Source organism: Nycticebus coucang, chromosome 1 (genome assembly GCF_027406575.1).
Source record: "Nycticebus coucang isolate mNycCou1 chromosome 1, mNycCou1.pri, whole genome shotgun sequence".
Lineage (NCBI taxonomy): Eukaryota > Metazoa > Chordata > Mammalia > Primates > Lorisidae > Nycticebus > Nycticebus coucang.
The window spans coordinates 28,581,528-28,597,212 of NC_069780.1; the positions used below are offsets into that span (position 1 = coordinate 28,581,528).

Sequence of the window (15,685 nt, forward strand, 5' to 3'; positions counted from 1 at the left end):
ACGTGAATTGCCCTGTCTCAGACTGACTCTACTAAAACTTGGCATTTTAAGGTCCTAGAGCAGACTCTCATGTTCTATTTGTTTGGGTATTCTAGTCTGATAACTCAGAAAGAAATTCAATTGGCTAAGCCAAACATTTGCTTTCCTTTCGCTTTTCAACAAAGCTTTATAAAGATATTATTTACATATATGCTAAATTCACTCATTTTAAGTATGCAAGAATGCAAGTAATAATTTTTAATACGTGTAGAGTTCTACAACCACCACCACATCCGATTTTATAGTTTTTCTGTCAACAGGAACATCTCCCTTGAGCCTATTTGCAGTCTATCCCTATTCCCCACCTCCAGCTGCAGCTGCTTTCTGTCCTTTCTGTCCTATATTTCTATATATTTAATATAAATAAAATTATACTATGTGTCATTGAACACAAGATTATTGAGGTTTATTCTTGATACTGTAGCTTTAGAGTAAGTTTTGAAATTGGTTTGTTGTAGAACTCCTTCAATTTTATTCTCTTTCAAAAGTGTTTTAGTTATTCTAGGTTTATTTCATGTCCATTAAATTTTAGGATCAATTCATTAATTTCTGAAAAAACATGATGAGTTTCAGATAAGGATTGCCTTCTCTGTATTAATCAATTATTGATCAACTTGGAAAGAATTGTCGTTAAGTTATGGAGTTTTCCAATCCATGAACATATGATGTTTCTTAATTTAGATATGCAGTATGCCAATTAAGTTCATGAACTTGCCATAGTGTGCTTACCTTGGCAGCACCATAAAAACAACTCAGTAAAGTTTCATAACCTTGGAATATCAGTGTCTCATAACTGTGTTCATGTCGACGTGTGACAGTGTCTTTCTGAGTGGCATTCTTTATTGTTGTTGCATATTTTTGTTTGCAGCAATGAACTAAAATTTGTAAATTTCTTGTTAAATTTGTTAAGACTGGAAGTGAAATTATCGATACATTAATCTCTGTTTATGGGGATAAAGCCATGAAGAAAACAGCAGTATATGAATGGATTAAATGTTTTTCTGAGGAAAGAAAAAGCACCACTGATGAAGAGAGGTCAGGGTGGCCAGTAATGAGCAGAACTAATGAAAACATTGCAAAAATTCATAAATTTGTATGGCAAAAATCACCTGTGACTATGAGAAGTCTATAGAGAAATAGTTAGGATAGTCTTAACTAAAAATCTTGGCATGAGAAAGATATGTGCAAAAATGTTCCTGAAGGAGCTAACTGATGAACAAAAGCAAAGGAGAGTCTAAATTTGCCAAGACCTTTTGGAGAGGCAGGATGATGTTTTGGGCCATGTTATCACTGGTGATGAAATGTGGGTGTAGCAATATGACCCTGAAACAAAGCATCAAAGTGTATAAGGGAAGTCAGCCAATTCTCCATGACCAAAAATGTTGCATCAGTCCAAATCAAATCAAACCAATGTTGCTTACAGATTTTGATATCAGAGGGATTGTTCATTATGAATTTGTATCAACTGGACAAATAGTTAAAAAGTTTACTAATTGGAAGTGAAAACATTAGACAAAATGACCTTAACTTTTCACCAACAACTCATGGCTCTTACAACATGACAATGCACCAGCTTACAGGGCACTGTCTGTGAGGGAGTTTTTGTCCAGTAAACAAATACACATATTGGAATAACCACCCTACCCACAAGATCTGGCCCCCAGCAGCTTTTTTGTTTACCTGAAGATGAAGGAAATATTAAAGGGTGACATTTGGATAACATTCAGGACATACAAGGTAATACAAGTGTGGCTTTGATGGCCATTCCAGAAAGAGTTCCAAAATTTCTTTGAAGGGTGGACTAGACATTAGCATCAGTGCATAGCTTCCCAAGGACTTTAAGGTGATCATATTGATATTCAGCAATCAGGTATGTAGCACTTTTTCTGGGACAAGTTTGTGAACTTCATAGTTAGACGTCATATGTAATTTCTCACCAAGTTGTTTTATAGTTTAGTGTTTAAATCTTGCACGTTTAGTATTAAATTAATTTCTATACATTTTATACTTTTTGAGGCTATTATGAATAGAATTCTTTTATTTTTAGTCACTTTTTAAAACATTCATAATAATATGAGGATACATATGATTAAGTTACCATGTTTGAGTTTGTTCAGTGAGGTCCCTATTGTAGTTGTGTCCTGCACCTAGGAGGTGTGCCATACACCCTTACATTGTGCCCACTAGGTGGGAGCACCCCAATCCCCTTTCTCCTCCCCTCTTCCCGTCTCTCCTCCTCCCTTCTCCCAACTTGAATTAAATTGAGTTTTTCTCTTGTGGTGAGTGTGTATTAGATTGTCAACTGGCTTCATATTAGTATTGAGTATATTGGATACTTGCTCTTCCATTCTTGTGATACTTTACTTGGAATTATTTTCTTAATTTTAGATTACCATCGCTAACATGCAGAAATACAATTTATTTTTTGTATCTTCTGTGACACAAACTACTCTTTATTGGTTCGAGCAGTTTCATTATAACTTCTTTGAATTTTCTACATAGATGATTGAATAGTCTACTAATAAATACTGTTACATTTATTCCTTTGAGGACTTATCTGTTATCCATTGCTGAGTGTGCTGTCTAGAACCTCTGGCCACAGTGCTTAATACAAGTGATAAGAATGGAAATCATTGTTATGTGCCAGATCTTAAGAGGAAAACACTGTCTTATGCTATTAGATATGATTTAGCTGTAGACGTTTTGTAGATGCCCTTTATCAGTTTGAAGAAGTTATATTTGTTGCTAGTTCACTGGAAGTTTTTCATGAGTGGATGTGAGATTTTGTCAAATGTTCTTACATGTATTGATTGTACTATTATGGTGTATTGTATTATTTGATTTTTATATGTTAAGCTAACCTTGCATTTTAGCAACACATCTACTTGTTTGTATTTTTATTCCTTTTTTATGTGTTACTAAATTTGCTAATATTTTATTAAGGATATTTAATCTGTGCTTTATGAGGTATACTGAGCTATAGTTTTCCTTACTTGCTTTTTCTTTTCATTTTTTTTTCTAGCTTTAGTACCTGGGTAATACTGGCCTCTGAGAATTACTCTGTGCAGCGTTCCCTCCTCCTCTACTTTTTGAAAGAGTTTGGGAAAAATTGGTATTGCATCTTTTGAAAATATTCTGTAGCATTCACAATTTGAAGCCATGTTGGCTTAGAGTTTTCTTCATAGAATATTTGCAATTTTTATTTCAGTTTTTATCATTGTTGTAGATCTTTTCAGACCTCTATGTTTTTTTTTTGAGTCAATTTTAACGATGTATTTATTTCTAAGAATTTTGTCATTTCATCAAAGATGTCTAATATGTTGGCTGAGCTGTCCTTTTTGTGACAGATAATAACATAGATTTCTGCTCAGCCTTGCATTAATCTTCTCTGGCACACATCTATTTGGGGCTGTGATGGGATAAAGTATAACTAAACTTGCCACTTGTCTGTCTGGTACAGAGTAGGAGAGAAAATAATTGGGGCATGATTCCTTGACAATTGTGGGTCGAAAACCTTCTGAGGTTAGTTCTATCTAACACAGCAGTTTGACCCATGAACACAAATCATACTTACTCTTGTTTTGGAAACTTTGTGATGTTGAGACAGCCTTTGAAAGTAGAATATTTGCCTCTGTTACTTTTGTAATGATGGACTCATTCTTTGTGGTACCATTGGTTGTGGTTCTTAATTCTGTAAGGAGAACAAGCAGGCATCAGGGGTATAACAAATCACTAGAGATTCCTATTATATTCATATTAACATCCACTTCCAGCCAGAAGGTTAATCACTGAAAATCTTTTGACCAAGATTTAGAAATCTATTATTTAAATGTTTGCTTTTGGGGGGAATAGTTAATTACTGTAAAGAAAGTAGAGGGACATTAGACCTTCCTATGAACCTGCTGTGGATAGTCTCGTATGATCATTATAATAATCTTAAGAATTAAGTAATAATTGTGACCATTATTTTGTGTGGAATCAGAGAAATAATTTCTCCAGAAGCATGTAAATTGTAATGGGGGAGAAGCAGGACCTGAATTCAAACCTTTCTGACGTACAAGTTAATTGGTCCTAACTCTGGGCAAAGAATGGCAAAGAAATGGTAGTAGTTAAAGATGGCACCACGGTTCTCATGCTTCATGGTAGTTAAAGACTGGAATAGCCAGGGAGAAGGAACAACAGGAAGTAAATAGAATGCACTTTAAATTATGCTCAGTTCACTTCTTTTGAAGAAAGAAACAGGAAAATTACCAACAAAGAGAAAAGCTCAGATTTTCAAAAATAATATTGAAATAAGATAACAGGGAGCATAAATATTATAAAAGCAAAATGAAAAGTTCTTCCATCTTTTCAAAATCTAGTATGAGGAACATTGGTCTAGACATGCCATTTGGCTCATGCTCGATGTTAGCTGGAGATGGGAGGAAAGCAATTTAGGGCATTCCTATCACAGAGCAGGATAGAGCAAGAATTGCAGGCACCTTCCAGAAGGTGGAAGCCAGTCAACTTCCATCCCATGGGAAGAGCATCCACTGTGTAATTCAGATTCGTAGAGCATTTGTGGGATTCAAGCTGGGGAAACTGATAGTTTGCCAAAGACCTCATAGACATAAATATGTCTTCTTTCAGGTAAGAAAGCTTCAGGAATTGGTATGCGAACAAAAGTGAAATACATTTAAATACATACTACAGTGTTAACCCTGCATGAGAATGAGTGGAAATAGTTACAAGAATGAGTGGAAATGGTTACAAGCTTTCGAGCGGCGCCTGTGGCTCAGTCGGTGAGGCGCCGGCCCCATATACCGAGGGTGGCGGGTTCAAACCCGGCCCCGGCCAAAAAAAAAAAAAAAATAGCCGGGCGTTGTGGCAGGCGCCTGTAGTCCCAGCTACTTGGGAGGCTGAGGCAAGAGAATCGTTTAAGCCCAGGAGTTGGAGGTTGTTGTGAGCTGTGTGAGGCCACGGCACTCTACCGAGGGCCATAAAGTGAGACTCTATCTCTACAAAAAAAAAAAAAAAAAAAAAGACATCTTGAAGTATTAAATTGAAAGGGAAACACTCGAGCAAGTAGAGACATGTCTTAATGTAGCAGGAAAGCAGAAGTTAATGTTCCCTATTTCATGGAAGTGGGAAAGGCCACATGGGGTGCAGAAAGTCAACACTTGAAGAAGGAGAAACCCCAACATATGTTTGGGGGGCATCAGAACAGGGGTTCCTCTTCAGAAATCTTTGGAGAAAAATTGTTCAGCTGAGGTGAAATTGAAAAGCATGAAAAAGCCATCCTGATTGCCTAGAGAATTCTCTAGTGTCAAGCAGACTCAACAGCCTTGATGGGAGAAAAGAGAATGTATAGCTAAGAAAGATGTGGAAGGCTGCCAGATTAGAAAAATAAGCAGAGAAGCATGAGATAATAGAATAGCTGGGAATACAATGCTGAAGATTTTTCTTAGAAAATTACCTATTATTGATAAGGAATGTACTTTGCAAATGTGAGTGGAGTTACAGCCTGCCCTTAATTCAGGACAGGTTGTCAATTACACAGCATCAAGCAAGCAATGGAGGAATATTGAACGCTTTGAAAGTAAATGAGTCTATTTTTAAATAGATGTGGTGGACCCCAAATGAACAGGATAAACGATGTGGAAACTAATGTGACCCCACCATCAATTTTCTTTTTTTTTTTTTTCAGTTTTTGGCCAGGGCTAGGTTTGAACCTGCCACCTCTCGCATATGGGGCCAGCGCCCTACTCCTTTGAGCCACAGGCGCCTCCCCATCAATTTTCAAACTATATACAGCAATGCTTATCCCCGCCTGCAGAAGGAAGGATCTGTAGATAGGTAACTAACATTTATTAAGATATGATACTCATGAACTTATGTTCGTGTCTTGAGAAAATTTGTCCAATTGCACTTTGGGTTCATACGTAGTCTGTTCTGGAATACTGCCAAGAAAGGAAAAGGGGCAAACTACCCAAAGCAATATAGACCTCAGAGGAAAAGAAAATACATTTTAAAACGAAACTTTAAAATTAAATACTTTATTGTCCTCCAGATTTTCTTTCTAGTCACTTTCTCATAGTTAACCAGGTGTATTGGCTTGGATCTACAGGTGAGAATAGCACCGCAAGTTTAGGTAATAATAAGTGTTTGACAAACATATTTTGCTTGAGAAATATTGATTTATAAGAGAATTACTACTTCAAGACAACAACTGACTTTACATTAGGACTTGTATTCTTGAAATACATGTCTTTAAGTCTCAGCTTGTGGTATAGTTGGGATGCATGAAAGACAAAGCATAGGAAATAGGGGAATTTAACTCACAAGATTTGAGGGAGTCAGAGAACAGACCTTGAGTACAACCTTCCCCTTAAGTGGAAACCATTGCATAGAGCTAGGAGGAAAGTGTGAAGGAGAGGGATGATTCATAATTATCTTGAAATTGTTGATGTGAGACTTATCTTTTATATTTTGGGGAATTACATTTACTGGCAGAAACAATAAATGAGGACATTAGGAATTAAATGTGTGGTCAAAACAACTACCTAAACTTGATAAGGAGAGTTTATGGATTTTAATAGAGAGGTGGAAGTGGATCATCAGATTTATTCATTTAGGATTACATAATTTGGATTACAGTATTGTAGTAGTTTTTCTAGGATGAGTTTGTGAACATAATTGTCAACCTTGTGTGTCTCAATTATTACACTTGACTATTATTATATATAGTAAGCTCTTTGGGAATAAAGAAGGCTTGTAAAGCATGGTTTTTGTTGTTGTTGTACATTACAGTCACCAACTTCTGCATTTTTTCTTTTCTTGCTTAGTACAGTTTTATTAACTATAATTTCATGGTGTACATTAGATCTCTAGTCTTGCTCATCTTATATATCTGCTACTTTATAACCTCTACCTATGTTTCCTTAATCCCTCCATATCCATGATAAGCACAGTTTTATTTTCTGTAAAGACAGAAAGTAGGTTGGTGGTTCCCATAGCTGGGAAAAGAGGGAAGGAACAGTGATTGGTAATAGATTCGGGGTTTCCTTTTGAAGAGATGAAAATATTCTGGAATTAGATAATGGTGATGGTTGTGCAATCTTGTGAATATACTAAAAACTATTGAATTGTGCACATTAAAGGTGTAACTAGTATAGCATGTGAGTAATATGTATTTTAAAAATAGTGGCGAAATGAATCATTACTCACCTTCATCTTTAACTGTTGGTAATGAAGAAACTGTTGACACCAGAGATGTTTTTAATGATTCATTGTTGGTTGTTCCTAGTTTGATAAGATAGATGACATTATTATTAATCACAATCTCATCTCACCTGTTAAGGAATAAATAAAAGTGAGTCAAATCTGGAGATAGACTGGAATCGTTCCGCAGAGGTACTGAGGAAGCCCTTGACTTCCTTTAATTTTTCAGTTTTCCAGCTTCTTTTCTCCAAAGAGGAATGCAACTATTGAACACTGGGAGGCCTGATTTTAAAAAGTAAAGAAGAAAACAACACCTAGTTTTGTATGACAGGCCCCCAAAGCAAATTTCTATGGAAGATTGATACCCGGTATCTTTAAACATGCAAAAAATTATTGCAAAAACTCTAACTTCTAATTATTTAAAATCATTTTATTTTTTCCTGTGGGAAAAATGACATGGTCATTAGGAGCTAGAATTATATTGCATCCTTTTTTTTCTTTTTCAGAAGTACATTTCATTTTGTAGACTTAGTTATAGCATTAAAACTTCCAATCCCTCCTAAAAAAATCATAAAGAAACTTGCAACTCCCCAAATTCATTTGTTCATTCATGAAAACATTCTTTAAGTTCTGAGGCTCCCTCTTAGCCCTGTGAAGGCACTATCCACCTCTTAGTCATCTTTTCAGTGAGCAATATGAAGAATAATTTCTGGCATGCTGTCGGCTTCAGTAAATGTCATTTCAAATGAGGAGACACTCTCACAGGACATGAGGATCAACAATGGGAAAAAAACAATCTGCCTTAAGTAGTCAACGTGATTCATCAGTTTGATATACACTTTCCATAACAGTATTCTCTTCTTTCTTAAAACGTTTAGATTTATGCCCTTTTATGCCCTGTTTATGCCCTTTTATGATTAGGACACAGGTCCTATATTTGCTAAGTGACATGTATAAAATCTTGTATCTTATAAGCAAGCATGCTGTATTTGGGGAGAAACTATTGGCATTGCACAATTAGTCCAATGCTTTAAAATTCTAGGACAAAGGAGAGTTTTAAAGTGTAAGTTGCCTGGAGCCATAAATCAGAAGATAATAAGAAATTACAAGAGGAAGATAAGACCTGTGTAGAATGGCTGAAGACAAACTTCCAAGCAAGTAGTGATGGTTTTGTTCACTATTTCCTTCCTTGTTCTCACTACTTATTAGGGAACAGAGATTATTGTAGCAATGGAAAGAGGCTGTTATAGACAGTTCTGTAAATTATACTGTAATGTAGAAGGCTGCTAAGCCCTATCACCTTCTGAAAGTCTTCCAGACTCTTTGTTTGTTTGTTTTTTTCCAGACTCTTATGTGGTTATACTTTAAAAGAAGAAACCAACAAAGGGAACTTTCTTCCTAAAAGTTAGATTAGAGACTTTTGTATTGCCCACTCACATGACGCTAACATCTAAAAAGTAAAGACATGACGATATAATTAAAGCATCCCCTCTAGCCAGACATGGTGCCTTGGTTTTCATGCCATCGCTACCTTGGAGAGTCTTGGTACTATTAACAGGCTGAACTGCATTTTTAAAATTACCTTATCACTATTTTACACTGGCATATGTCTCACATATGCTTAAAAATTCAAAGCATAGAAATCAATTAGGGCACATATAATGATAATGATAAATGAACATTGAGAAAGTGTCAAGTGGGTGCCTTTTTTTTTCTTTTTCAGGAGGGTATGAGTTCTTACTCTGTCCCTCAAGCTGGTATACAAGTTACTGCATTTTCAAAGCCCTTGACTATTTTCTTCCTTGTTAAATTTCTAAATATTAAGGGGGTACAAGTATTTTTGATACAGGCTTTGACTCTTGGCCATTTTCTTTTATGATTTCATGTTTGATAAAGAGAAGACATATAATAAAGTTGAGCTTCGGATTCAGCATTCAGCCAGAAGTTTCCATTCTTCTTTGGTTTTAGCCTTGGTCTTTGCAAAACTGAAGAACTAAATGGCGGTACACCGTCTTGTGATTGTGTTAACGATCAGTATATATAATTATTGTAATAATACCCAGAGCAGAAATGTGGCATGTTATTTTTTATTTTTTGTTTATTTTATTTTTTCAGCTATTGTGAAGTACAATTGACAAAGAAAAAAATTATGTATATTTGAAGTATACAAGGTGATGCTTTGATATAAGCACACTGTGAAATTATCACAATGAAGCTAATTAACATATGCAGCACCTCACATAGTTAGCATTTTTTATGGTGAGAACAATGACACTATTTTAGATTGTTCTTGTATAAATATTCACTTTCAAATATGAGTAGGTTTTTTACATAACACTTATAGTGAAATTTTCCTTATGTGCTAGATATGTTAAAATTCTGAAGTATACATGCATATTTATTATTACAAGAGTAAAATGTTGTAGTAACTAATGCTAACTACAATTTCTATGTAGAATATCATAATTCTCTCTGTAAGGTGTTTTGGAAATGTACAAGAATGACTTTTTAGAACTATGTTCAATTCCATTTAAGCCACAAGTGTTTCAAGAAAATGTTTAATTTGTAAACATTTCATATTTTACTAAAACTAAAAGCAAAATGTCAATTTTACAACTTCGAAATTCCAGGCAAAGAAACAGCCAAAAAGTTATGTACAAAGATGTCCCAGGTAATTCATTCCCAAGTCCAACTTGACAAGGAAGAAAAAGATAATGGAAAAAAGGAGAAAGACTACGTAGGAAAATGAAAAATTGTTTTGTGGGAGTAATCTTATATGATTAGTCAGAAATTTTTTTTTCTGACTAATCACGTAACCAAATGTCTATGAATGTTTTTTAACAGTCTACATGTTATAGTATTATCTGTCAGTTTCTGCAGAGAGGATGAGCAACCTGAAAATCACTGTTTCTAAACCCTATGTGAGATAGATGGCTAAAAAGATCTGGCTCCTCTGCTCTGACCTCAGGTGAAACTAAATGTCTATTTTCATACCAGAAATTTTTAGTCACAGAACTGGGAAAGTTTGATGCTTGCATTATAATTCAACTCATTTAAAAATATTTGATTATTAAATGTTTTTAAAATCATGCTGAATAATCACATTTTAAAATAAGAATTTAAGATTTTTTTGTATATGCTAAAAGTTCGTTTTATAATGTTTGATAATGGCCAAATGTTGATTTTTAATCCTGGCCATTTGACCTTTCCACAAAATGTGCAGTGCAGTTGATGTGTATCTAGGAAAAGATCAAGTCCCATCTCTCTAATTGGGTAAGTCTCTGGATGCGAGCCCCACTCCTGGCAAAGCTTTATTAATCATTTCTGCCACTTAAGTGACTCTGTTGCTGCAAGAAGAATTCTCATCTCAGTTGCACATTTTCCACTTTTCTGATGATAGAATTTCTGCCACGGGCAAGAGAAAGAAAGCTTATGTGATTTAGATGGGCATAAGCACTATTAACCAACTGTTTTTGACCTATAAACAAAGGAAATCTAATTGGGAAGCCTTGAAATGAAGATAAAGTAGCTTTTTCATGTCATATTTTTCCAGTAAATGCTTGCTTTGTGGCTAAGAAAAACATGTTAACCAGGAGGAAGAAGAAATAAGGAACTTCTTCCATATAGACGAAATTTGGGAATATTTTAGGGGGTAATACTGTGAGATTTAAAAATGGTGGGAGGATGGAACAATGCCTACAACTCCTTCAAATTTAAACTTCTCTGGCCTGAAATTAGGAAGTCAGATAAACCGAAACACTGCTCAGAACGTGAGCACTTGAGACAAGGCTCTCCGCGTCTTTACTACTGTGTGTTAATTGCACTGCCTTTAGGAGAACTGCCAGTAGCTAGTAGCTAGTCTACAAGAGTCCAACTCCCCTCCACACTTAATACATGAACGGTGATCAAGTTAGCCAGAAAAAAGGGCCCCTTGCCTCTGCTTAGCCTGGCCACCATGACAGACTTTCTGCTTCTCCTACTGGTTCCAGCAGCAGTAGGAGAAGCCGGCCTTCCCAGCATCTCCCTTCTGTCTCACTCTGTCGGCAGCTCTCTCACCCCCAGAGTACCCTTCCTTCCTCCCACTGAGAGATTCACAGTTACTAGATTATTAACCCTTAAAACTTATCTTAATAAGTAATAGATGAGGTAAGGTATTACTATTGATTTGGAGGATTTTATAATGGCATGCAACTTTGTAATAAACTGTGTATATTTTTTGAGAGGCATGTTTAACACAGAGATAAAATGCCATGAGATCTGGATTTCCTTCAAAATACTTTGACAACCAAATAAAAAGAAAGAGAGAAGAGCAAAAGAAAGAAGGCAGGAAGGAGAAAGAAAAAGAAAAATGAAGTAAATGTGGTCAAATCTAGATAAATATTGATGGGCAAAAATGGATATATGGAGATTAATTGCAGTAATCTCCACTTTTGGGTACATTTGGACATTTTTAATATTAAAAATTAAGAAAAAGTGAAACTTCTCTGGCCCATTATAGTTTTTATGATTGTATGTAAATAATTTAAAACTCATTTAGAAAACATCTAAAGAATACAAAATTTAATTTCTTTTAATTGAATAATATAAGTCAGTGAAAGTGTCCAAAAAAGAGAATATATATGTATGTGTCAATATATATACACATAGATATAAGCTCAAGTATTCTATTTACTTGCTTCAAAGAAGGGTGGTTCAGTATCCCACTATAAGAGTCACCAAGAGTTAAGTTACCGGACATGGTTTTGTTTCATCTTAGTATCAAACAATGAAGAAATAATGGAAACTTATTATTATATTGTTTATCTCTGAGAATCATTACCCCATTCAAACCTAACTAGCCCTCAGTGGTCCTCTGCATGTGTTTGAGTTTGGTCTTAGAATGAAAATGAAGAGAATAACAGAGGTGAGAAAGACAGCAGTAGGAATTTCAGTCATCTATTTATCAGGGTATAGGATTTTATGATCTTTCTATAACCTCAGCGTTCTAACCAGAGCTTCTTCCCATTCCACTATCTCCTCCATTGATTATGCACCTGAATAATAAGCCTTATTTTATGTGTGTTGCAGGATGGGCAGTGCAGTATAGATTGCATTGACAACCTGTTAGATTTTTTAATTGAAAGGTTCTAATGGCTTTTTAAAAATGTATGGATAGTAATCTTCTTTAATATCTAGCCAGAAAACATGCAGCAGTTGTCACTCAATGCAGTAACAATGATGATGACATTGCTACTGAAACCTATGAATTAACACAATTCAACCAACAAAATCAGTCTGTTATTAATATTGTTCCACTTTATTGGCTGTGTGCTGATTAAGGAAACAAATGGAATATTTAGAAAGACATTTTTATGACTTAGAACATGAAGGTTTTTCTTCTCTAAAAATAAACTTTGTGTATGTAACAGTCACAATAGCATCACATTCAAGCGGGAAGTGATCCAAAAGGATATCATTAAAGAAGCCCACTGAGACGTCAGAGTTTCGCATGCAACCCAAACTAACACGTGAATTTCACAATAGTAAAATAGTGTTGACCTTTATAACAATCACATAGAAGATCCCAAATTATTTTTCTGTACTAAATTATATAAGCACTACTAATTTTGTTTGTTAAAATCAAATGATATTCTAATAAAAGTTATTCATACCTATAGGAGATGTTGATTTGACAACAGGATTTGGTGTTGGTGTAGGGGTTGTTGTAGAAATCATTGATGGCAACACAGGAGTAGATGTATTTTTAGCATCTGAAAAAATAAATTATGTTAAAATAGTAGCATTAATATTTGCATTTATTTTGCCAATCAATAGACTGGAATATTTAAACAAATTATTCTATCCATCTATTTATCTTATGTAATATTTTTCTATCTTTCTATCTGTACAGCTGCTAACCCAGTCAGTAGTGCATAGATTTGGAACTAATTTTCTATTTGCAATAGATTCATGCTTAGCTCTGTATTCATTAACTAATTTCACGAATTTTTAGGATAGGTGGCAGGAGCAGCTTATGGTTCCAACACTAAATAATTTCTGAGAAAAAGAATGAGAAAGAAATGTATAAATCTGAAATTTGACAATATTTTTAAGCTAACTAAACTAACCTTGCCAACTGAGATAATTAAATGGGCACTTTCTAGGCAGTGGATGTTTTACTAAATATTTTTATAGCACATTAAAGTTGTAAAGTAGTAAAATGTCAATATTAGTATAATATATACCTTCTTAATATAAAACATACTCTACATATATATACTATATATGAAGTATAAAATACAAAAATATTATATATATATAAATAAGTCCAGAAGAAGGACAATAAATGTTAAGAAATTCAACAATTGCAATATGATTAAATTTATGGCAACAGAGCCAAAATAAATCCACATTTTCAAGTTGTTTATTTTTTTAAAATTGTAACATCATATGGGCAAGTGGAGGTAATATATTGTGATGTATATATAATATATTTCTTTTTAACAAAATTTCTTAAAACTTCCACTTAAATATGAGTGAATAGGGCTTCTAAAACAAAGTTGGCAAAATCATCACTCCATATTATTTTCAAAGTGAAGTAAGTAGAACTTAACTCTCAGTGTTGTATAAAAAGGTTTATTTCACATAGTTTTTTTGTTTTTACTACAATTGCCAGCGAGGTCTTCTTCATAAATTCTTTCTCTGGACCAGTAAAATGAAAAGATTTTTCCCACATTTTCTTTTAGGGCTTTTATAGTTTCGTGTCTTAGATTTAAATCTTTTATCTGTTGTGAGTTAATTTTTGTAAGTGGTGAAAGCGCGGGTTCAGTTTCCATCTTTTACATGTGGCTTATCCCAGATTAATTTATGGAATAGGGATTCTTTTCCCCAGTGCATGCTTTGCTTTGTCAGAGGTCAGATGGAAATAGGAAGCTGTTTTGCCTTTACATTCTCTATTCTATTTCAGAGATCTACGTCCCCATTTTTATGCCAATACCATGCTGTTTTGATCACCATAGACTTGTAGTATAACATAAGGTCTGGTAAAGAGATAACTCCAGATTTGCTCTTATTTTGTAGAATTATTAAGGGTTTTCTCTGGTTCCATATGAAACGTAGAACTATTTTTTCAAGATTTTCAAGATATGCATTGAAATTTTCAATGGGGATTGCATTGTAGTATAGATGTTTTAACAATACTGGTTCTTTCCAGTCATGAAAATTGTATGTTCTTCCATTTATTAACATCCTCTGCTATTTCTTTTTTGAGTGCTTCATAGTTCTCTCTGTGGGGATTCTTCATGTCATTTATTAAATATATTTTAAGGTATTTCATTTTCTTTGATGCTACTGTGAAGGCTATTGTATCTTTCATTTGATTCTCAGCTTGATTTTTGTTAGCATATCAGGCATCCTCAAACTTTTTAAACAGGGGGCCAGTTCATTGTCCCTCAGACCGTTGGAGGGGCGGACTATAGTTTAAAAAAAAAAACTATGAACAAATTCCTATGCCCACTGCACATATCTTATTTTGAAGTAAAAAAACAAAATGGGAATAAATACAATTCACACCACTGCATGTGGCCTGCGGGCCATAGTTTGAGGACCCCTGGAAGCTATGATTTGTGTACATTTATTTTATATCCTGAGACTTTGATTTATTTCTTGATCACTTCCAGGAGTCTCATGGTTTGTCCTTGGGGTTTTCTAAGTATATTTGCATACTAAAAATTTGAAAAAATTGTAACATTCTAATAACCAGAATCTATAAAGAACTCAAGCAAATTAGCAAGAAAAGAACAAACAACCCTATTAAAAATTGCGCAAGAGACATTAACAGAAATTTTTCTTATGAAGCCAGATGAATGGCCAACAAACAGTTGAAAATGTTCTTTATCCCTAATCATCAGAGAAATACAAATGAAAACCACTTTGATATATCACCTAACCCCAGTGAGAATGACTCACATCACAAGGTTCCAAAGCAACAGATGCTGGCACACTTGTAGAGAGAAGGACGGCAAACTATCAATACTACAACCTCTACAGAAAGAGGTGTGGAGATTCCTCAAAGAACTAAAGACAGCCCTACCATTTGATCCTGCAGTCTCATTTACTAGGTTTCTTCTCAAAAGAAAAAGAGACATTTTACCATAAGGACATTTGCAGTTGAATGTTTAGCATGGCACAATTCCCAGTTGCAAAGATGTGAAAGCAATGCAAATGCTCTTCAACACATGAATAGATTAATAAATTGTGGTATATGTATACTGTAGAATAGTATTCAGCCATAATAAAGATAGAAATTTTGTATCTTTTGTCTATTTTTTTTTTGTTGAGACATTGTCTCACGCTGTCCCCCTTGGTAGCGTGCTGTGGCATCATAGCTCACAGCAACCTCAAACTCGGGCTCAAGTGATTCTCTTAACTTAGCTTCCTAAGGAGCTGGGACTACAGGTGCCTGCCA

At 34.7% G+C, this 15,685-nt stretch overlaps 1 protein-coding gene across 4 annotated transcripts in view; it reads right to left on the reverse strand.

Moving 5' to 3' along the window:
- Positions 1 to 15,685, reverse strand: part of EMCN (endomucin) — a 103,025-nt gene that overhangs the window by 54,623 nt on the left and 32,717 nt on the right. For all 4 annotated transcript variants that reach the window (XM_053556972.1, XM_053556734.1, XM_053556806.1 and 1 more), the window contains exons 2-4: positions 12,891 to 12,989; positions 7,246 to 7,320; positions 3,614 to 3,730 (exon numbers count right to left, since the gene is read on the reverse strand). In XM_053556972.1, the coding sequence (XP_053412947.1) occupies positions 3,614 to 3,730; positions 7,246 to 7,320; positions 12,891 to 12,989 (291 nt within the window). The remainder of the gene's footprint in view (positions 1 to 3,613; positions 3,731 to 7,245; positions 7,321 to 12,890; positions 12,990 to 15,685) is intronic.